Raw genomic sequence first — 24,483 nt, 5'->3', positions numbered from 1 at the left:
CTTCCATCCAGTATGTGTTCTCTTTCTCCACTTCCATTCAGCATTTGCTCTCCCTACTCCCTACTTCCATCATCTGACCTCTTCTCTCTCCCCTTTCTCCCTACTTCCATCATCTGACCTCTTCTCTCTCCCCTTTCTACCCACTTCCATCATCTGCCCCCTTCTCTCAATCCCTCCATCCACCACAGGCCCATCTTTCTCCCTTCCTCACCTTTCCGATTTTGGCAACAAGATCTGCAACGCCCCCCCTCCCCTCCGGACAACAGGCCCGGTCCAACAAACCTCCTTGCCCTGTGGCCGGCGATGTCTAAACTGCCTTCTTACAGCAGCCGGAGTGTTGTAGTTGCATATGGCTGCCATAAAGGTCGTCTCTGATGCAACTTCCGGTTGTGTCAGAGATGACCTTTACGGCAGCCACACGCAGCTTCAACGCTCTAGCTCAGGGGTGCCCATACTTTTTGGGCTTGTGAGCTACTTTTAAAATGACCAAGTCAAAATGATCTACCAACAATAAAATAAAAAAAAACAACACAAAGCACACTGTAGGCTGAGAAAATGTTAATTATCATTCCTATTCTAGGGTTTTTTCAAAGAGGTCAAGGCAGATGACTCTATGCACTGTCACCTCAGTAACAACCATACAAAAATAGACAAATACCCCCCTCCCTTTTTACTACAGCACAATAGCAGTTTTTAGCGCAGGGAGCTGCGCTGAATGCCCAGAGCTGCTCTCGACGCTCATAGGCTCCCTGCGCTAAAAACCGCTATTGTGGTTTAGTAAAAGGGGGGCCATAGTGCAAAATATAGACAGCAGATATAAATTCAGACACATTTTGATCACTAAATTGAAAATAAAATCATTTTTCCTACCTTGTCTGGTGATTTCATGAGTCTCTGGTTGCACTTTCTTCTTCTGACTGTGCATCCAATCTTTCTTCCCTTCTTTCAGCCTGTATGCTTCCTCTCCTCCAGACCTCATTCCCTCCCCCAACTTTTTCTTCCTCTCTCCCTGCCCTTTCTTTCTCCCTGCCTCCCTTTCTTTTTTCTCTCTTCATGCCCCCTTTCTTTTTTTCTGTTTCCCTTCTGTCTCCCTGCCTGCCCCCTTTCTTTCTTTATCCCTGCCGCCACCAAGCCACTGCTGCCACCATCAGGGAACAGGCCCCAAAGCCGTCGCCGCGGCGGCTGCTCCAAGCTCTCTCTGCTTCCCTGCGTCAGGCCGACCAGCATTCCTCTCCCCGACGTCAATTCTGCTGTTGGAGAGGAAGTTCCGCCCAGCCAGGCAGCGATTGGCTGGCCCGAACTTCCTCTCCGACAGCAGTCTTAGGGGGGGGGGGGGTGCACGGCCAGCCAGGTCTGGAAAATGGTCGATTGCCAAGACAAAGTGAGTCTATCACGGAGCTTTCAATGCATATTCATTGGGGAAATCCTGAAAACCCGACTGGATTGCGGCCCTCAAGGAGGGACTTTGAGACCCCTGCCCTGGATGGTACCTACATACTTTTAAATTTTCCAGTACCATCCTCCAGCTCCCACTGGTAATTAAAAGAAAATACCAAAAGAAAAAAACTCTGAGAATCATAGAAATATCAACACAAAATGTACGCTGTTTTAAGTATTTTGGGAATCAAACAACTCCAATCACAATTAGTGCTACCATTGTATTTTTTTCCTCCACTTCAATTTATAAATCTCAGCAATTTGTTATTTTTCCCCATTATTGTTTATTAATAAGAAATAGAAAATTCTGTAATGAAGTAATGGTCCTTCATGTTCACATCTGAGTATACTGTGCTAAACTGTGTCCCTTTCTAGCTGTATCACCTCCACGGAACCCTTGTGACGATGGCAGTCATAACTGCGCTCCAGCTGACCTGGCACGATGCGTCCTTCAGGCAGGCAGCTCCTATAGATGTGTTTGCCTCTCGGGTTACGTAGGTGATGGACGGAATTGTTCGGGTAAGTAAGGCCAGGCTGGTTCTTCCTGCAGGGGCCATGACTCCTCTTGAAGGAATCTGGTCTTCAAATGAGTCTTTACCTTATTCTAGCTGAAGAAGTTTGAAGGTGGATGAGATGAGTACAGACTCTGTAATAAGTGAACCTGAATCCAGGTTTGCATTTGATGGCATTTCACTTATGGCGCTAAAGAAATTCTAGAAGGACATGGAAAACGCTGTAAAGAAGGGCAAAATTAATGCACAAATTTGAAATGGTTTATCAGTTACAGGAAGAAGAACATTTCTACATTTTCTACAGTTATGAAAAGGAGAACATTTTACAAAAGAATATGCACAGAAAAACAATTGCTTCCAAACTTCTCCTTAGATCTTAAATTTAAGACACTGGGCAAAAAATTCCACAGCTCTTATATAATTTGCAACAACAAAAGAAGGCAGATCTAGTCAAATCAGGGTTCATTAAGGGGGCGCTCAGGGTCACAGACTATGCACACCGCACAAACCACGTGCAACCTGATGTGAATGATATCAAAATGAAGGGTGCTCTCAGTGTGAACCACCAGCAATAGGAGTCCAGCTCCAACACTTCACCTTTTAGGTGGAGGTAATAAGCCCCCACCCACACACCATCATTGAGCACCCTGAGTGTGCTGAAAATCAAAGTGAAACTATCCACCAATCAAACCAGTAAATCAAACAGGTGAGTAAACCAATGAAACCTGAGGGACCCCTAAACGAACCCTGCCAGCCGAGACCCCCCAAAAAATACAACCAAAAAATCAAAATGCAAAATACAAAACAAAAAATAATAATGTACTTATCTGCAAAATGAAAAATCGCATAGCTGAAACACAAGAAGAATATGCCAGGCAAACAGCCAACCGACCCCAGCATTTTGCTTCAGTCGGGTGTTTAGGTTCCTGAAGAAGGGCTCCTCCCCGAAACCAGCGCGGTTGAACCTGTTTGCCTGGCGTATTCTTCTTGTGTTTCAGCTTTGCGATTTTTCATTTTGCAGATAATGAACCCTGATTTGACTAGATCTGCCTTCTTTTGTTGTTGCTAGTTTAGGTTTGTGGCAGTTTTTGGAGTGTATTGTTGTGCTTATATAATTTGCAGCAGTTTCAGCACTTTCAGAAGTTGCAGTGAATTAAACTCTCAAGGAAAAAAAATGTGCTCTTTCAAATCTGTGCAAGGAAACTAACTTGCAGGCCTTTCATGTTATTTTTATTTTTGTCCACATTTAGGGCTCCTTTTATCAAGCTGCGCTAGCGGGGTTAACGCACGTGACTCAAGAGGAGGTGGTGGCAGCCAGCGTGGCCAGCAGTTTAGCGCGCGGTATTAACAGGCGCGGCTTGATAAAAGGAGCCCTTAGTGTGAAAGTTAAAAACTTCCAACTACAGTTGGGCCACCTTTAAATTCATGCTCCCCCCATTAATGTTCAGACTTTAGTAGTGTGCTGCTAGGTACGAGTACTGATTCTTTTTTGTCAGTCCATTCTTCTCCAGCACTCTTTTTACAAGATGAAATAATAAAAGCATTCCCAGCCTTCATCTGTCTTATGCTTATTCGTTGTGGGTATTCTGAAAACATGATTGGTTAGGGTTGTCCCAAGGATTGGCAGATTATGATTTCTAGCTGAACATTCTGTGAGGATGTTTATGTATTAAAAGCAAAAAAGAACCCAGATTCTGTTATAATACGTTTGCCTTAAATTTATGTTGGTGTCTGAAATGGCGATACCCAGAAAACTGAATTGTACCCCCCCCCCAAGTGAACTTTGAAGTGAAACGTGAACTCTGGAGTGTTTAATTGTCCTTATTTGGTTCTTATTCTGTAAAGACATAAGAACTAGGTCTACTAGACTATTGCAACATCCTCTATCTCCCGTGCCCTGCTACAATAACAAAACAATTACAAACAATTCAAAACACTGCACTAGAGAGTTGCGCGGGGACAGAAATCCCACCCGTCCCCGCCAAAGTCCCACCGGTCCCCACCCGTCCCCGTGAGGAATCCCACCCGTCCCCATCCGTCCCCGTGAGGAATCCCTCCGTCCCCACCCGTCCCCGCGAGGAATCCCCTCCGTCCCCGCCCGTCCATATAAACTTCAGAAATAGTTATTTCATTTAATTATGCTACTGAATTAAAGGCTCTGGTAGAAACCATTTACAAATAAGCAAAAAGACTTTATTAATTTGAAAATATTAATTGGGAAGAATACATACTTTGCAAATGGGTTTCTACCAGAGCCTCTAATGTTTATAAATTTTTATCAACACAACTAATATACTACTTTATCCTGAAGCAAAATAAAAAAAAAGAAATATAATTCTTTTCCTACCTTTGTTGCCTGGTTTCTGCTTTCCTCATGTTCTCATTCAATTCCTTCCATCCACTGTCTCTCTTCCTTCTGCATCTTCCATTTGCTCTGTTACTGTGCCTCTCCCTTTCTTCCCCCTTCCAAATTGGTCTGGCACCCATCTTCTTCTCTCCGCTCCCCCCATAGTCTGGCATCTGTCTTCTTCCCTGCCAGCGTCTTCTCCCTACTCTCTCTTCCCCATTTCCTTTCAGCGTCCTTCTCCCCCCTCTGTCTTCCACATGTGCTTTCAGTGTCCTTCTCCCCCCTCTGCTTCCCCATGTCCTTTCAGCGTCCTTCTCCCTCTCTGTCTTCCCCATGGCCTTTCAGCGTCCTTCTCCACCCCCTCCGTCTTCCCCATGTCCTTTCAGCGTCCTTCTCCACCCCTTTGTCTTCCCCATGTGCTTTCAGCATCCTTCTCCCCCCTCTGTCTTCCACAAGTGCTTTCAGAGTCCTTTCCCCCCCCCGCCCTTCCCATGGCCTTTCAGCGTCCTTCTCCACCCCTTTATCTTCCCCATGTCCTTTCAGCGTCCTTCTCCACCCCTTTGTCTTCCCCATGTGCTTTCAGCATCCTTCTCCCCCCCTCTGTCTTCCACAAGTGCTTTCAGAGTCATTCCCCCCCCCCGCCCTTCCCATGGCCTTTCAGCGTCCTTCTCCACCCCTTTGTATTCCCCCATGTGCTTTCAGCGTCCTTCTCCCTCCTCTGTCTTCAAGTGCTTTCAGCGTCCTTTTCCCCCCCTCCTTCTCTACCGCCCCGGGTGCAGCACAGCCGGCCAGGTCCCCTTACTTTTGTGGCACTTCCCCGACCGACTGACAACAGCCCCGGTCCGACAAACCTCCCTGCCCTTAACTGCGAATCTAAATTACCTTATTACAGCTGCTGTAAGAAGATAATTTAGATTCGCGGCTACAGGGCAGGGAGGATTGTCGGACCGGGGCTGTTGTCGGTCGGTCGGGGAAGTGCCACAAAAGTAAGGGGATTTGGCCGGCTGTGCTGCAACCGGGGCGGGGTGTGGCGGGGCAGACCGCCCCGTCCCTTGGTAGCCACTCGAACCGCGAGGCTACTCTCCTCCTTACCTGCACTGCCTGCAGCACAGAGCCAAACGGAAGTCTTCCCGACTCAGTCGCGCGGCTCTTCTCTCTACCTTCTCTGCTTGCAGCACAGAGCCGAACGGAAGTCTTCCCGACGTCAGCGCTGACGTCGGAGGGAGGGAGGGCTTTAAGCTTTAAGCTTAAGAGAGTGGACTATACAGAAATTTAGGCAGAAGATTAGAATGGAGAAAGAAGGGTAGAGGTAGGGTTTAAGGGGGTTGGGTGTACACCCCATTCACACACCCTCCAATCAAAGAAGTTAAACGGAAAAAAACTATACGATGGCCTCCTAGTTACTCAAGCAGCAAAACTAGACAACCAAATCTCCAACCTACTGATAGCAACCCCAGACTACAAAACATTCAGAAAAGAAATAAAGACTATACTTTTCAAGAAATCCCTGAAAAAAAACTTAGCATCACAAGTTTCCTTCTTTCTTCCCTCTAACTCCCCGACCCCCCAAAACAACCTGCTCTACTCTTTATTTTCCCTGGAAAGGACCAGACATCTTTTTGCAACCCACCCTCTTTAACTCTATTGTAATCCGCCTTGAACCGCAAGGTAATGGCGGAATAGAAATCCCTAATGTAATGTAACATAAGAATAACCTTACTGGATCAGACCAATGGTCCATCTAGCCCAGTATCCCATCTTTGCAGAGACCGATCCAAGTCACAAGTACCTGGCAAAAACCCAAATAGTAGCAGAGAAGCTAAATAAGAATGCAAGGGACCTGCCAAAGAGCTCTCTAAAGAATCTCAGTGCTTAGGCCCCATTTTCTAACTTGTATGCACCACAAGTTCAGTTATGCTTGCCAAATTGCAGTCTTGGATGTGTTGTATGACTGCGCTTTAATGAATACAGTAACGGATGGGGGGATGGGACTTATACCTCTTTTTACATATTTTTGACAGGTATTCATTTTGTACCTGGAGCAATGAAGTTGTTAAGTGACTTTCCCAGAGTCACAAGGAGCTGCAGGGAGAATTGAACTCAGGGTGCTGAGGTAGCTGTTCTAATCACTAGGCCACTCCTCCACTCTGTTTTGGTTTGTGGTACATCATTCCCAGATATGTGTGTATTACTTTTGAGGTTATAGGGAGTTGAAGATGGTCCCCTTTGGTTCGAGACAGAACCCCTTGAATATCCACGAATAATGCCCTGCCATTAGATCAAATGAGGTTCAAAGTAGATAAGTGTAAAGTGATGCATGTCGGTAACAAAAATCTCACGCATGAATACAGGATGTCCGGGGCGGTACTTGGAGAGACCTCCCAGGAAAGAGACAGGAAAGAATTCTGATCGACAAGTCGATGAAGCCATCTGCACAGGTTCATAGACAACTCGGCGAAAGACAAAGGCGCGCGCCGACAACTGAGCGCAAGACGGAGGCGCGCGCCGAAGAAAATTACAGTTTTTAGGGGCTCCGACGGGGGGTTTTGTTGGGGAGCCCCCCCAGTTTACTTAATAGAGATCGTGCCGGCGTTGTGGGGGGCTTGGGGGGTTGTAACCCTCCACATTTTACTGTAAACTTAACTTTTCCCCTAAAAACAGGGAAAAAGTGAAATGTGGGGGGTTACAACCCCCCACACCCCCCACAACACCCCCACAATGCGGCGCGATCTCTATTAAGTAAAGTGGGGGGGGGTTCCCCCCACGCCCCCCCCATCGGAGCCGTAAAAACTAATTTTCTGCGGCGCGCGCCTCCGCGCAGTGCTCAATTGTCTGCGCGTGCCTTTGTCCCGGCGCGCTTTTGACCTGACACCGTCTGCACAATGCGTTGTGGTGGCAAAAAGGGCAAACAGAATGCTAGGAATGATAAAGAAGGGGATCACAAACAGATCGGAGGAGGTTATCATGCCGTTGTACCGGGCCATGGTACGCCCCACCTGGAATACTGCGTCCAGCACTGGTCACTGTACACGAAGAAGGACACGGTACTACTCGAAAGGGTCCAGAGAAGAGCGACTAAAATGGTTAAGGGGCTGGAGGAGTTGCCGTACAGTGAGAGATTGGAGAAACTGGGCCTCTTCTCCCTTGAAAAGAGCAGACTGAGAGGGGACTTGATCGAAACGTTCAAAATACTGAAGGGAATAGACTTAGTAGATAAAGAGACTGTTCACCCTCTCCAAGGTAAAGAGAACGAGAGGGCAATCTCTAAAGTTGAAAGGGGATAGATTCCGTACAAACGTAAGGAAATTTTTCTTCACCCAGAGAGTGGTGGAAAACTGGAACGCTCTTCCGGAGGGGAAAACACCCTCCAGGGTTTCAAGACAAAGTTGGACAAGTTCCTGCTAAACTGGAACGTACGCAGGTGAGGCTGGACTCACTTAGAGCACTGGTCTTTGACCTGAGAGCCGCCGCATGAGCGGACTGATGGGCAGAATGGACCACTGGTCTGACCCAGCAGCGGCAATTCTTATGTTCTTATGTACTATGATTTAACAGCTTCCTATTTTTTTAAAAAAAGTGTTTCAGTTATATCCTGCAGTACCTAGCAGCAATAAAATGTACACCCTGGCACAGCTATTTCCATAACTGCAGTATCACATAACTGTTCACCATTAAGCAGAGCATGAACATAATTTCATGGTGATGTAGCCCACAGGAACTTATGAATAGGTTTATAGAAAAGTCACTTGTAAGTGAGAAAATTGTGGGAAAAGCCAGGAAGGGAATAATATGTCTTTTCTTTTTCCCTAGAGCTAACTGTACAATTTGTTGAGTGTGTTGCTAGTCACTCACAAGAGGTTTTGCTCTCCTCATCCCTACCCCCTCCTCCCAGCCCTCAGCAATGAGCCAGTTGTTCCATTTGCCACGGGGTGTTTCCTGTAACAGGATTTGGAGGTAGGAAACCTCTGGCACCTGGTAGCTGAGTTCCAGGGGAGGCAGTGATGATATGACATTTTGAAGGAGTGGATTCTCCTTTTCTTTGCATTCCTGCCTCCCTGCCCCTTTTTTTCCAGGCTGGCTGGGAGTGTTCCTATCAGCACACAGATATTTTCTGCACAGAAAAGCACATATAAGAAGCAAGATTGTGTCTTAAGGAATTGACTATTTACATACAAAACAGAGTGGAGATGCCCATTGATATTTATTTATAGGTGTATTAACTACCTTTCTGCATCCAAAATGTACCCAAAGAAGTATATACAATGTTCAATTTTGACAATAAAACCACAAAGCTGGGGACGGAAGGAAAGCAAGGAGCTGATTTTCCAGAGCTGTAGCAAACAGAAATATAAATGATGCTTTATTACTTAAAGGTTGACAACCTTGTAAGACCACTCAACAGCCATGCCCTGCTTTCCTCTTTTCCCAACACCTGCTTTCTGCCTTCTCATCTGTCCCCAGCATCTACTCCCTATCTTACCTCTGCCCCATCTCTATAACATTTTCCCTTTTCTCTTTTTCCCTTTCCTGTTAGTATCCTTTATTTTCATTTCCTCTCCCCTCTGGCATTTGTCCTTCATTATGTCTCTCTTAGCATCTTCCTTGTACTTCCATTCTCACCCTAGCATCTACTATTCTCTTTCCTGCTTCCATTCAGCTCCCTTCCCCATGTTCTTTTTCCACTAGCCCTGCCATGAGCATTTTCTCTCTTTGCCCTCCCCTCCATTTCCCCCTTCTATTTTCAGCTCTGTCATAAGACAGTGATACTCCAGATCAATCATCTATTTTCACCTCACTACCCAGCGATGCTGTAGCCCAGGCCACATTTATCCCTCTTTGATATTCAAGTTTGCACCTGCACGGTCAGTAGCTCATGCCCCTCTGTTTTAATGAGGGCGAGAGGCAGCTGCACACACATGCCCAGGTGATGATCTCTAAGTCCCTGCACAGCACTGGCCTGCTTTTCTGCACTCTACCTGGTCTCTTGCCCTTGGGAAAGAGATGGTCAAATTTATGGCCCTTCAAACCTGAGGTATTGGTGGAGGCTTGTAGGGATTTCAAGGAAGCATGCAAATGGATTTTGAGCTCTTTTGGGACAGCTACTGCTGTCTAAATAAAGTAAGGCACAAGGCATGAAAAAAAGGACGGAAAATTGCTCTGAGGATCAAAATATGAGCTCTGCAGTCTGCAGTCCTTATCTGTAGGTTTGGGCCCTGTATTGAATGGTTAAAATGGTAAAAGGACAATTTTATAACTGCATATCTGCAGTTATGTGCACTTTGCATGTGTACATACAGCAAAAAATGTCTCTTACAGAATAGCGCTTAGGGTGCTTACATGCGTGTGATAGCGTGCAAATGTGAGGAGGCATACACTTCGGTATAATTCAGAATTCTGCAATTTGTGCATGATGCTTGCTTCACATAAGTGTGCCTATATATGCAAGCCTTAGATGTACTTAAATAAATCATAGGCACAGAGAACATTCCGGAACTCGTGTGTCTTCTCCAGGATTCCTAGCTGTCTGATTGCTGGTAACATTTGTTTTTTTATGCATCTTAGCAGTGGTCTTTTTCAGTAATAGCTCAAGGTTTGCAAACCTTGAAAATCAATTTAGTTTCCTGGGGAGAACTTTTCCTCAGACCTGTTGCACCCCTTATGAGTTGTTAAGCTTAACCAGAGTTCCAGCCCTTACTCCAGAAATCTGCTGGTTTGAAGTCAGCCAAAGCCTTTTTGCCCTGGCACCAGTCTTGGCAGGCCTGAAGAACAAAAACTGGACTTGGGAACTTAGCCAGGTGTACTTCAGGGAAACACACAGCATTGTTACTAAGCCCTAGAGTGAACCTCAAGATAGAGCTGAGCAGGGATCGTTTTCCATTAAACATAAACAATAAGGTTAGTTTTGGGTCCAGTCTGTCTATTGATTCTGCTGGGGACTATTTGTACAATGCAGACTTGACACAACTTAGCTGTGCTGAAATTCTATCCCTTGCTGTCCACACTACCCCAGCTCTGAACTTTCAAATATATGAGATCATCTCTGTAAAGGTGACTAAAGTCACCAGAAACAAAAAAAATGATGTTTTAATGAATTCTGTTAGAGTAAATAATCTATAATACAACAGATCATATATAAGAACATAAGAATTGCCGCTGTTGGGTCAGATCAGTGGTCCATCGTGCCCAGCAGTCTGCTCACGCAGCGGCCCCCAGGTCAAAGACCAGTGCTCTAAATGAGTCCAGTCTCACCTGCGTACGTTCCAACTTTGTCTTGAATCCCTGGAGGGTGTTTTCCTCTATAACAGACTCCAGAAGAGCGTTCTAGTTTTCTACCACTCTCTGGGTGAAGAAGAACTTCCTTACGTTTGTATGGAATCTATCCCCTTTCAACTTTAGAGAGTGCCCTCTCGTTCTCCCTTCCTTGGAGAGGGTGAACAACCTGTCTTTATCTACTAAGTCTATTCCCTTCAGTATTTTGAATGTTTCGATCATGTCCCCTCTCAGTCTCCTCTTTTCAAGGGAGAAGAGGCCCAGTTTCTCCAGTCTCTCACTGTACGGCAACCTCATCCTTTTAAGCGAAAAAAATTAAAAAGTTACAGAAGTTCAGACATTTAAATTTTTTACATTTCTTATCGACCCGTGACATGAAAACTTGGCCATTCTCAACATTTTTGATCTACTGCTTTAGTCACCTTTTCCCAGAAACAATCACATTTGTCTTCCGCATCTCAAATGAATGCAGTTCCTGGGAATTTATGGATCCAAAACAATTCATACTAGAGTCGATATTCAGTGTGATTTAAACGGGCAAAAGAAGATCCTGCTACTTAAGCCATTCATTAGTACTTAACCAGGCAGTGCCATTGAATATCAGTTTTGTTGCAGTACTGCTCAGGTAGTGTTGGGGTGGTATGAGAGTACAGTTGAGAAGGAGCCAATAGTTATGCGGGCGCTGGCCATATGCAAGGTCAACACTCACATAGCTAACTGGGCAGATAGGACTGTACAAAAGGCAACCCTGTCTTTCCTTGTGGGTGTCAGTATGTCCACACAATAAGCAATAAAACATTTTAATAGCATAGGGCGTAAGCAAAGATGGAACATTTTGATAGACATTTATATTTGTTTATTGGCATTTAATATACCGCCTATCTTGGAGAAGTTCAGAGTGGTGTCCAATTTATTTTTTATCAGGCACTCTTAGTATTTTCCCTGTTTGTCCCAGCAGACTCACAGTCTAACTATGGTACCTGGGGCAATGAAGGGTTAAAGATAAGTGGGCTAATTTGGAAAGTTGCACATGAAGTCAGAAACTTGAGCATCCCTAAGCTTGAGAGTCAACATTTGTGTGCTTGACCCAATCCTACTTGTTGACAGAAGAAGCAGCGTTGCTTACCTATAATATGGATTTACCGGTACCTCCCATAGACAGCAGGATTGATAAGGCACATAATTCCTCCCACCTCCTTGAGAGTTGCTAACATTGGAACTTTGAAACCATCTGAGGAATTGAGAAGATCATTGTACACGAGGAGGGCTGCACCTGTGTAGACTTTTTCACTAAGCTCTGGGAGAAAAGTTCCAGCATTGCCCATTTTTGTGCTGTATCAGTTTTGCTGTTTAAAGAAACATCTGTTACAGGTGAGCAACATTGATTTCCGAAACATACGAGAATTTTCCATTGAGAAAGTCTGTGGGAGTGAACCAGAAGAAAACAATATTTAATCTAAATTCTGGATCTGTGCAAGGATGTTTGCTGGCCTGGGGCTTTTGGTGTTCTGTTAGAAGAAGGATACACCCTCTGTATTGTTCATTTCCCAAAACTGATGTTATCTGAAGGTTTAGCATTTCCCTTTCCTTATCTTGCTTGCTGTAAGTGTCTGAGGGATGTCTGTTTTCTCTAGACTTGTCTCTCTATTTAATCTCATGTGCATTGCAAGTTATTACAGCTCCCAGTCTATTTGACTTTGGCAGATGTTGATGAATGTATCGAAGACAGATGTCATCCAGCTGCTGCCTGCTACAACACTCCAGGCTCCTTCTCTTGCCGCTGCACACAGGGCTATGAAGGGGATGGATTCTACTGTTCACGAAGGCCAGGTGAAGCGTGCCCACCCAGTGCTAAAATGCTTATACAGTTAAAGGTTGCTTTAATACCTATCAGTGGACTATTTTATTAAGAAAAGGGATTCTGATTTGTCTGGCATTTCCTTTAGCTACATATTCATTAGGTTTATTAATGACAATTCTTTCACAAGTTGAAGAACAGCACATATAACAACAGAACCCTCGAGACCAGGATAATATGAAGCGCCCAAATGATAGCTAAACACAGAAAAAGAAGTAAGAGACCTAAGTAAGAAACTTGTTTTCTTGTCTCCAGACTTATTTCACTAAAATTACATGTTTTCTTCAGAAATATACATAACATGGCCCACACAATTTCTCATAAGAACATAAGAATAGCCTTACTGGGTCAGACCAATGGTCCATCAAGCCCAATAGCCCGTTCCCATGATGGCCAATCTTGGTCACTAGTACCTGGCCAAAACCCAAAAAGTAGCAACATTTCATGCTACCGATCCAGGGCAAGCAGTGGCTTCCCCCATGTCAGACTATGGACTTTTCCTCCAGGAAATTGTCCAAACCTTTCTTAAAACCAGCTACACTATCCGCTATTACCACTACCTCTGGCAATGCGTTCCAGAGCTTAACTATTCTCTGAGTGTAAAAATATTTCCTCCTGTTGGTTTTAAAAGTATTTCCTTGTAATTTCATAGTGTCCCCTAGTCTTTGTCATTTTTGACGGAGTGAAAAATCGATCCACTTGTACCCGTTCTACTCCACTCAGGATTTTGTAGACTTCAATCATATTTCCCTTCAGCTGCCTCTTTTCCAAGCTGAGGAGCCCTAACTTACTTGTTGCATCTAGTATTCATCTTGCTAAAAATAGGAGACTCTACTGCTTTAGACAAGGTACTTTAGACATAAGCCTTTACGCAATGGTGCACACATGAAAGCCCATGAGCAGCTTGCAAATCTTTGGGTAATCAACCTAATTTTCAAAGGGAAACATGCCATGGAATTTCTCAGTAAAAATTCCAGGCTAACTTTAAAACAAGTGTAAAGCCCTCTATAAATTTTGTCTCTCTCTCCCCCCCCCCCCCCCACCTCTCCTCAGTCTAGATCTATCACTTTTCTCCATATATGCTTGTCTATTGAGGGAAAGGCAATTTATTTACCTGGGCAAATCACTTTGAAAACTGTGCCTTGAAATTTCTCAAACATGGAAACAAAAGCCTGACCCTCAATCAATATCTTTACCCTTCCGCGAGAGGTCATGGCAGCCATTTACAGAGACCAGCCAAAAGAAACAGGAATGAGGGGGCTTTGCTCCTGCCCCAGCACCCCCAGTTGTACCACCAGGTGTGCAGGTAGGCCTGGGAGCAAGGGGAGCCCTGTCTAAACCTTGAGGGTATTGGGATGGGGGAATTTGTTTTGGGAGGGGGAGGGTTTTGATTCTCACAGGCTGGGGAAGGGGGTAGAAAGGAGGAGGGATTTTTTTTGGAGTCTGAGATGGGTAATGAGGTTTCTTTAAAGGTAAAATATAGCTATGTAGGACCTGACCAATATTCAGCTGGAACCTGCAAAACTGTCTTATGTGGGCCCCAACTAAAAATTGACCCGGGACCTGCATAAGCTCTAGCAGCCATCTCCACCAAATATAACTCCTGATATTCAGTACCAGTGCATGGACATAGCTCTGCACCAAATATTGAGGGCTATTCTAGCCAGCAATGTTAACCATTAAAAAAATCGCTGACCACTGCTGGCTGAATTTCAGCCAGGTATGTTTCCAAAATAGTATGCGACATGGACACATTTCACCTAAAAAGGCTTTATCAGGGTAGAGCTGTTAATCCAGATATATAAGTTAATTAAAAATATGTGCAAAATAATATAAAAAAATAAGTTTCAATGTATCATTTATAAAAATAATCAAATAATAAAACTAAAATTATGTTAGTATAGTATAACATGAATATGATATACTGTATAGTATAACATGAATATGATATACTGTAATAATACAGAATGCATAAGAACAAAACACTTTGACAAGTGTGTAAATGTACATCAATTAATCTTATTGACTAAAAAGTGCAACAAGCAATTGCAATACCAATAACAAACCACCATCATTTTAATGATCATACACAGAAACGTTTTGATGCAAACAAGCCAAAGGTGGCACCAAAAAAGACACATATCTAAAGTGGAATTAAAACAAGCTTTCCCCTTATTAGCAACTGTGCATCCAAACAGCCTAAAACATACATTTGTTTGTTTTTAAATCATTTTTAAGACAAACGTTTTCTAAACACTAGTAGAAGAGAGGAAGACTGAAGTGCACAGTTTAAATGACAGAGGCAAAAAAAACAAAAACAAACAAACCAAGCACCGAGGGCCTTCAGAGTAGGGATTGTGGATAAATGTTTTATTGCAAGACCAAATACAGGCAGTGTTTTGGCATATAAGCCAACATCAGGGGTCGAGCACTATGATCCTCAAAGCTGAATGCTAGCCAATAACAAATCACCAGGAAATAAACTTCTTGAGCGCGTCATAACAATGGCTTGCTTCCAAACCGCATCAACCTACGAACATAAGAATTGCCATACTGAGACAGAGACCAAAGGTCTATCAAGCCCAGTATCTTGTTTCCAACAAGTGGCCAACCCAGGTCCCAAATACCTGGCAGAAACCCAAAGAGTAGCAACATTCCAGAGCTGAGATTGTGATGTCATAATGCCTCATTCCACCAATGCCTAAGAGCCAATCTCATCAGTGATGTCACAATGGCTTGATTGTCCTATACTTGGCTCACATAACAAATGCCATACTAGAGCAGACTGAAGGTCCATCAAGCCCAGTATCCTGTTTCCAACAGTGGCCAACCCAGATCCCAAGTACCTAGTTAGATCCCAAGTAGCAAAACAGATTCTATGCTACTTATCCAGGAATAAGTAGCGAATTTCCCCAAGCCATCTCAATAATGGCTTATGGACTTCTCTTTTAGATAATTATCCAAACCTTTTTTAAACTCCACTAAGCTAACTGATTTCACCACATTCTCTGGCAACAAATTCCAGAGTTTAATTAAACGTTGTATGAAGACATATTTTCTCTGGTTTGTTTTAAATCTACTACTTAGTAGCTTCATCACATGCTATTTTACCATTGTATGTAATGAGACCTAGTTACAAATAACTGGGGTCAACAGTCAAGTCATACATTTTAACGGTAACTCATGCTAGTAATTGCACTCTTAGACATGTATGTTGCATCTGATGTTTTAGACCAGGGGTAGGGAACTCCAGTCCATGAGAGCCGTATTCCAGTCGGGTTTTCAGGATTTTCCCAATGAATATGCATGAGATCTATTTGCATGCACTGCTTTCAATGCATATTCATTGGGGAAATCCTGAAAACCCGGCTCTCGAGGACTGGAGTTCCCTATCTCTGCTTTAGACGTTGACCATTGCAAAAATGGTTGCTTCTGCCACATGTATATCGGTCAGATAGTAGCTGCCACTGTACAGATAAGTGGTTTGAATAGTGCATTCCTGTAATTTTACCTTCTATTAGATACAAACGTTTTTTGTTCTAATTTCTCCTTTTTCCTCTGTAGAAAGTAAGCCTCACAAGACAGATTGTTTGGAAAAACAGGAGCAGATGCAGGCAGAGCTTAGTCCTCGAGGAGCTCGACCATTTTTTGGGCTCCATATACCACAGTGCGATGAAGAAGGCAATTACCAGCCTCTCCAGTGCCACAGCAGCACTGGCCACTGCTGGTGCGTGGATGCAAGTGGTCGGGAAATTCCTGGCACAAGAATCCCACCGGGAAATAATCCCCCACGCTGCGGGATTCCAGGTTTTGTGATTTCCTGCAACCTTCTTTTCTTTTCATTGATAATATAGTATGAACTTCTAACAGTGACTCCAAACCAAGAGGAAAAAGTATAGTAGAAAGTGTTACATGTTTATACATCTTCCAAAGAGCGCCTGATTCATGGACATATAGCAAACTGCAGTACCAGGTACCGGTGTGCAGCTAAAGGGCTGTGCATAAGGAATGTGACCTGGACTTCAGTTGAGTGAAAGGAAGGAGAGAATAGAAGGCAAAGGGGAATGGGAATGGAACTTGTATACCGCTTTTTTGTGGTTACACATTTAAAGCGGTTTTACATATATACAGGTACTATATTTTGTACCTAGGGGTAATGGAGGATTAAGGGCTAGATTCACTAAGGACACCAATTGTATCCTGACCACTTTGCAACCTGATTTTCCTCCGACCTGATTCACTAGCCTCCTGGCCAATTAACCTCCGACCCGATCCGCGCATGCAAAGTAGGAAGGACGCGATTCATTAAACTCAAGAAGGAACACTGATTGGGCTGGCCGATCCAAAGTGAAGTGACTACTGAGGACCAGTCGCTTCACTTCCTTACTCTCCTGCCCTCTTCTGCGTTTTAAAAACCACGGGCTGGCAATGCGCTTTGCAGAATATATAAAAAAAGGAAACCTTACTTTTTTATATATTCTGCAAAAAACCACATTGCCAACCTGTGGTTTTAACCCATGTGCCGATGTCGTCCCCCCCCCCCTGCGTGCCAATGCCCACCCCTGTGTACTGATGCCCATTGCAGCCATTGGCAGGAGGGATGTCGACTCCCTCCTGCCACCCAAGGGACGCCCCATCCCTGATCCCCCCTGCCTCCCTTACCGTTAACAGAGCAGGAATGGTGTTCAATCCTTCCTGCTCAAGTGCCTCCCAACTCCCTCGCCACCCACCAAAGAGGGATGCCGACTCCCTCATGCCACCTCACTGGACACCCCCTCCTCATTCCCCTACCCACCAGTACCTTTAAAACGGAGCAGGAGGGGTGCTCAATCCCTCCTGCTCTAATTGGCCAATTAGGGACTTCCTTAGGTACTCACTAAGAAAGTCCCTGATTGGCTGAGATGCCTCAGGCCCCTCCCAAGGGAGGAGCCCGAGATGCCTGAACCAATCAGGGCCTTAGGCCCTGCCCCATGCATCATCAGAATCCTCGCGGGAGGCATTGGAGCAGGAGGGATTGAGCACTCCTTCTGCTACATTAAAGGTACCGGGGGGGGGAAGGTGAATGGGAATGGGGAGGGGGAGTCTGGTGGGTGACAGGAGGGTGTCGGCATCCCTCCTGCCATTTGGGTTTTTTTTGGGGGGGGGGGGGAAGTCAGGAGTGGGACCGATGGCAGGAGCGAGTGGGAACTCTCCTGCCATAATTTTAAAGGACTGTGGCGTAGCGGGGCACATTTTTGGGTAGGTTCAGGGAGGGAGGGGGACGGAGCACTTGTAGAAGAGGGGGAGTTAAATTTATTTCAAAATCGGGCTGATATTTTTTGTGTGTAAAAACATGCAAAATATCTGCCCAATTAAAAATAAATTTAAAAAGCCGGCAGAAGACCTTGACAGCAGTGACAGGAGGCTTCTTCTCCTGTACACTACTGTCAGGGCTCTGCCCTGACTCAATCGGTTTTGAGTCGGAGTTGCATGCAAATGATTTGCACCTCCGTGGAAATCATTTGCATGCAAACAAGATAGTGAATCGCCTGCCTGGCCATGGATCGGATTGGATCCATGGGCTTAGTGAATCTAGCCCTAAGTGACTTACCCAGGGATACAAGAGCGGGAGAAAGCTCAGACTAGATAACAATTCAAAGCTGTAGGTTTCAGTGATGAAGTCCTTATATAAGTGTAAAAACTCCTTAGCTGTGGTCAACCGATAGAAGGCCAGAATTAGATCAAAACTCCTCTGCCCTGATAGGGGATATTCTATAACAGTCCATTTATGTGGTATAAGTTAGGTGCTTAAATACTGGAGATACATGCATAACTTATAATATTCTATAATTTACATAAGTTTGAGTTCAATCCGAGTGTATGCCCATCTGTCAAATATGCACTTTGTAAAAATAGCACTTAGGCAGATTTTTGGCCTTTATGCACATATGTGCACACATATACATACATATGCCAGTATTTTAATCATTTACACGTATATTGTGCATGAATGTTAGCACCCATTTTATGTAATTACCCCCATATAGTACTGTGTCTTATGTCTTGCAACTTGGTGCTTGATCTTTGTACTCTTGGTAGTCTACAACTACAATATCAATCTGTCCCAACCTCCAAAAATCCCACAGTGGCACAGTTGATTTTGAAGAACAATAGTTATATTTAGGAACCTGGCCAAAGTTGACCAAATCTTTTTCTGTTTGCTATTTGCTATTTTAGCATAAAAGATGCAGTTAGGATTTTGTAAAGATTGCAGAATGACTGAAAAAAACAAAAACATTCAATAAGAATTTTCTCCATCCTCATGATATTAGAAGTAATCACATAATAGTGCACTGAAACTAAAGAAATGGGAAATCTGTTAGCAATGCTGCTTCACTTCCACAAACATCTAATGAATATGTGACTGTATTCTGTAGAGCCCACTCGGAAACCTGAAACTGTCTGTGAGCGCTGGAGACAAAGCCTTCTGGAACATTATGGTGGTCAACCGACAGATCAACAGTATGTGCCACAGTGTGATTACCATGGCAACTTCAACCCTCTGCAATGCCATGGGAACAGTGGATACTGCTGGTGTGTGGACAAGGATGGCAGAGAAGTTCAAGGAACTAGAACTGAGCCTGGATTCACCCCTGCATGTAAGGATGATCATATCATGAATCCATGGAGAATATTCCTTTTGTGTTAAACTTGAAGCTGCTTAACCTCTTATTTTTAAGACTAGGGTAGGCCTAGTCAGGGATTCTAGACCAGCACAAGGCATTACGCAAGCAGGAATGGGTGAATTGTAAAGAATGAGAACATAAGAATAGCCATACTGGGAAAGACCAATGGTTCATCTAGCCAAGTCTTCTGTTTCCAACAGTGCAGAAGTAAACTTTATTGTCTGAAATGTACAGTACATATATTATCATTTTTAGAAAAAATTTAGGGCTGGGTCCATTAAATCGTATCACAAGATGTTTTTTTTCCGTCCCTTTGACTGGTGGAATCCTACTCTTAACAAGAAATTTGCAAACATGAAATTGAGCATGCATTTAAATTTCCAGAAGTTAGATTCTGCCTTGATAGTTGAGGCTAAGAGCATAATAAGATGTGACACTGTCCCATTAATACACGATTCAGTACATAAACCCCCACAACCCCCCCACAACCAATGACCAAAGACTTACTCATAGATTATACAAACTGGCATAATGCACAAATGTAATTTGAGTTGTGGTAGTTCATCCCATCTTTTAATTCGGATGAATTCCTGTCATAGCAAAGAAGTTTGTTGATGCTAGTGTCAATTCACAATCAGGGCAGAATAAAGATAACTGGGTGAGGGTGAGCTAAGAACATATTTCTTAAAATGAAGAATTTAGTGCTGGGGAGGAAGATGAGAGTGAGATGGATAAATGTGAATACGATTCCACAGATTCTGACAATTGTAGGAAAAAGATTTTCTTTCTTACAAAGCGTCACCCCAGAGTCTTGAAAGAGCTCACCTGTTACTGGTAATCTGTAACCTGCCATTACATTGGCCACCCAAGAATTGGAAGTGGCCAATGTAATGTCATTTTTTAAAAAGGGTAAGCCTGGCTTTGGTGCTGGGGAAAATGGTTGCTTCTATGATGATAAACACAATTACTGATGATATAGAGTGACACTGCTTAATAGAAATGGGCTAAGTAAAGGTAAGCACTGCCAATAAATATGGAATCGGAAACAGCCTCGAGCAGAGCTGATGGATGCTTTGAAGTACAAAGAATGGCCTAAGGACCTCATAAAAGTACCACTCCATGATATAAGAACATAAGAATAGCTTTACTGGGTCAGACCAATGGTCCATCTAGCCCAGTAGCCCGTCCTCACAGTGGCCAATCCAGGTCACTAGTATCTGTCAAAAACCCAAAAAGTAGCAACATTCAATGCTACTGATCCAGGGCAAGCAGTGGCTTCCCCCATGTCTTTCTCAATAACAGACTATGGACTTTTCTTCCAAGAAATTGTCCAAACCTTTCTTAAAACTAGCTACATTGTCCACTCTTACCACAACCTTTGGCAATGCGTTCTAGAGCTTAACTATTCTCAGAGTGAAAAAATATTCATTCCTATTGCTTTTGAAAAGTATTTCCCTGTAACTTCATCGAGTGTCCCCCAGTTTTGTTATTTTTGACAGAGTGAAAAATCGATCCACTTGTACCCATTCTATTCCACTCAGGATTTGTAGACTTCAGGCATATCAGCCCTTAGCTGTCTCTTTTCCAAGCTGAAGAGCCTTAACCTTTGTAATCTTTCCTCATACAAGAGGCATTCTATCACCTTTATCATCTTGGTCACTCTTCTTTGAACCTTTCTAGTACCACTTTATCTTGAGATAAAGAGACCAGAATTGAGCGCAGTACTCCAGGTGAGGTCACACCATGGAGTGATACAGAGACATTACAACATTCTTAGTCTTGTTAATCATCCCTTTTTTAATTCTTAACATCTTGTTTGCTTTTTTGGTCACTGCCATACATTAGTTTCATTGTATTGTCTACCCAGTTCTTTTTCTTGGGCGCTAACTCCCAAGGTGGACCGTAGCATCTGGTACCTGTGATTTGGGTTATTCTTCCTAATGTGCATCACTTTGCATTTGTCCACATTAAATTTCATCTGCCACTTGGATACCTAGTCTTCCAGTTTCTTAAGAGACTATTTAAAAACTGAGAAGCACCACTCTCTGTCCCAGTAGCTCTTTCCAAACTCGACATACTGTATAGATTCCAATCTTGCCCAGGCTTTGATAGGCCGCAACTACACCAGTCTATAGTGGAGTCTACTTTGAAAAAAAGGCAAACAATTCAGAATTTATACAAGCATGTTTTACATGAAGTCACTTATCCCAAAAATGTCACTTTATGAACAATATATACCTTTGGAATGCCTCAATTCCTACCAACATCTCTCAAATAATCTGTTAGAAACAAAAAAATTCCACCTTCAATGCCTTTGACGTTGTTTCTCGCACATCATCAGCATTTATTGCCATGCAGAAGCAAGCATGGCTCAGAATCTCTGATATCGATGTCAATGTACATGATTGTGTCTCAAACATTCCCTATGTAGGAAATGATTTATTTGGGGATTGTATAGAGGAAGCAACACAAAGATCAAGAAACATGAGGATTGTATGACCACCTTACCTTCATCCAAGTCACCTTCACCCAGTCTCACCACCAAGAAAATATTCCAATACTTTTAGGCGTTTTACTTATTCCAAGCATAGGTTTAAGTAACCTTTCCAGCTTCTACTCAGAGGCATTCCAGGCAGCAAAGGATGCAAATGTCTTAGTCACATCCTCAGTCCAAGTAACAACTTTTGACTCCATACTAGAGAGCATTGCCAACATATTTCAACCCTTACCTCAGATTCTTTCCTTAGGAGGTTGACTTATCCACTATTTTCATCAATGGTCCCTGATAACATCAGATTGCTGGGTCCTTCAAATGGTGAGTCAGGGCTATGTCTGTTGTTTAAAGAAAACACCTCCAAATCATCCTCCAAAACAATCGAGTTTCAATTTTCATCAGAAAACACTGCTTCACCAGGAGCTCTTGGCCCATCTCTAGCTCAATAGAAAAAGTACCTATACAGGAGAGGGGCCGAGGGATCTACTCAAAATATTTTCTCATACCAAAGAAGACTGGAGGCCTATGCTCAATTCTGGACCTCCACGCTCTCAACAAATACTTAGTGAAGGAGAAATTTTGCATGGTCTCTCTGGGAACCCTGTTACCACTGCTGGAGAAAAACAATTGGCTCTGCTTTCTAGACCTCAAAGAAGCCTACACACACATTTCCATCCTCTCAGCCCACAGTTCTTTTGAGTGGGTACATGCCACTTCCAGTACAGAGTACTTCAATTTGGGCTGGCATCAGAACTTAAGAGGATTCACAAAATGCTTAGTGGTAGCAGCTGTACTCCTATGGTCATCCGACCTTCACGTGTTCCTTTACCTGAGCGACTAGTTAATCAAGGGTCCGATGCCTCAACAAGCTCATCAGGCCATGAATTCAATGTTACGTCTACTTGAACCTCTCAGATTTTGCAGTGAATTATGTGAAGGTTCATTTCCAACCCACTCAAACTCTGGAGTTCACTGGAGTGATTCTAGACACAACTCAGTCTCGTGCCTTTCTACCCCAACAAAGACTCAACACCCTCGTATGGATCTGTCGATAAGTCTCCTCATTTCAACCTATCACTGCATGCCTAAAGTTAGGTGCAGATCCTGGTGCTAAGCACTGTTCTATAAACAGTGCCCAACTCAGAGACCACTTTTTGGCACTGAATTTTTGGTGCCATTTATAGAATTTGGTCCTTTGTGTGCTCAATTGGTAACGTGCTATGAAAGATTACAGGCATAACTGCAAATTAGTGCAATTAGCACCAATTATAGCCAACTATTGGTTAATGCCAATTAGCAGCTGATTTAAGTTATTACTTGTGCGAACTGACAGTATTTCATGACTTGCATGTACAATTTTGCATGCTAAGCATTAAATTGTGCATGCAAGTTCATATAATTAAGGGAATGGTGCTCTTTGCCTGCTCACAGACCTAGTTCCAATTTTGCTGGAGGTCCAAAGGAGCAGCAGGAAACTGCTGGGTAAAAAAAAAAAAATCTATTGAACATGTTCTTACTACAAGCCCAGTGTACTAACCCACAGGATGTTTATGTTTATTAAAATATATACTGTACTGCCTTTCTTTAAACAGGTTAGCAGTCTATTCATATGCCATTTATCTGTAGATGCAAATGAGCTCTGTCACAAAATTGCATGCAAAAATTAGTTACAGAACCCAGCAGAAACAAGAGAACTGCATCTTATTTGCAGGGAAAATTCCCCCTCCTGTGGTTGAGTTTAAACAGACAATTGACCAGTGTCTTTTAATAAATATGCTCCTTACCTCATCAAGAACATCTGGCTTTGACCAAGTGATTCATGGGAATCTTGTTTCTTGTCTCTCTCAGAATCTCACCTGTGGTATTCAATTGTTTTTCTGTCAAATATCACAGGTATACCCACAGTTGCACCCCCTCCTGTGAAACCTTCACCACGTCCTGATGTGACTCTTCCAGCTGTAGGCACGTTCCTTCTCTATGCTCAGGGACAGCAGATTGGTTATTTGCCTCTGAATGGCACTAAACCTCACAAGGAGACCGCCAGGACCCTGCTCTCGCTTCACGTAAAGTATTTCCTTCTGGATTTGCTTATGTATTGCTACTATGATCGTAGGCAGAGGTGTGGAAGTGTTTTTACCCCCAATGAATAGAAATAAAACAAAAGCTGATACCTTATTTAGTGGACTAACATAATACATTTTTGACTAGCTTCTAAAGGCAATACCTTTTCTTCAAATCATAAATGAACAAAAGATTATAAATATCAAAATATATAAGTGAAACATAAAAACAGTCTCACAGGGAAAAGTAGGGGTGTATGGGGGAGGTGAGAAAAGGAAGGTTATGGTTTATGATATGACAGGAAACCCAGATCTTTGTGAAGTCCTTTCCGGTGGGTGTCAAAATATTTCATCATTTTAACTTCAAAGATTTTTAGATTCCTGGGCTGTTTTAAAATTTCCTCATAGTATTCTGACCATAAAGTCATTGATGCAATGCCCTGGTCTTGCAAAATGCTCTTCTACAGATGTGTCACCCTGATTAATTTTGTGGTGTTTAATGTGGTGCCTGTTTAAGCTGATTCTTATCTTAAATATTTGGTCTGTCTCCCTAACATAGCATCCTTCATATTTTTTGCATTGGATGATAACGTATGTGTACATTGGAAGAAGAGCACGAGTAAAATCCCCTTCTGTTGAATGTTTTTCCCATGGAGTGTCTGTGGTGTCCTGTGATATGTGCTGTCACGGTCTGCAGCTTGGTAGATTGCAGTGACCTGTGCCATTCTCGTCTTTCAAAGCTTCTATTGGAAGTGTGCTTTGCACTAAGTTTTACTTCAGGTTAGGTGGTTGGCCTGCTTGCAGTTACTCACACAGGAAAAGCATTCAGCATGAGTGAAT

General features: G+C 43.4%; 1 protein-coding gene across 1 annotated transcript in view; it reads left to right on the top strand.

Annotated features, from left to right (window-relative positions):
* The window catches only part of NID2 (nidogen 2), a 108,155-nt gene that overhangs the window by 42,914 nt on the left and 40,758 nt on the right, over positions 1–24,483 (top strand). Inside the window, exons 11-15 of the mRNA XM_033952897.1 lie at positions 1,813–1,956; positions 12,271–12,396; positions 15,989–16,231; positions 18,841–19,062; positions 23,477–23,646. Of these exons, the coding sequence (XP_033808788.1) occupies positions 1,813–1,956; positions 12,271–12,396; positions 15,989–16,231; positions 18,841–19,062; positions 23,477–23,646 (905 nt within the window). The remainder of the gene's footprint in view (positions 1–1,812; positions 1,957–12,270; positions 12,397–15,988; positions 16,232–18,840; positions 19,063–23,476; positions 23,647–24,483) is intronic.

This window comes from Geotrypetes seraphini, chromosome 7, assembly GCF_902459505.1.
Source record: "Geotrypetes seraphini chromosome 7, aGeoSer1.1, whole genome shotgun sequence".
In the NCBI taxonomy this organism is placed as follows: domain Eukaryota; kingdom Metazoa; phylum Chordata; class Amphibia; order Gymnophiona; family Dermophiidae; genus Geotrypetes; species Geotrypetes seraphini.
Note: the sequence above shows the minus strand (reverse complement) of the source record. Positions and strands in the feature narration are given on the sequence as shown.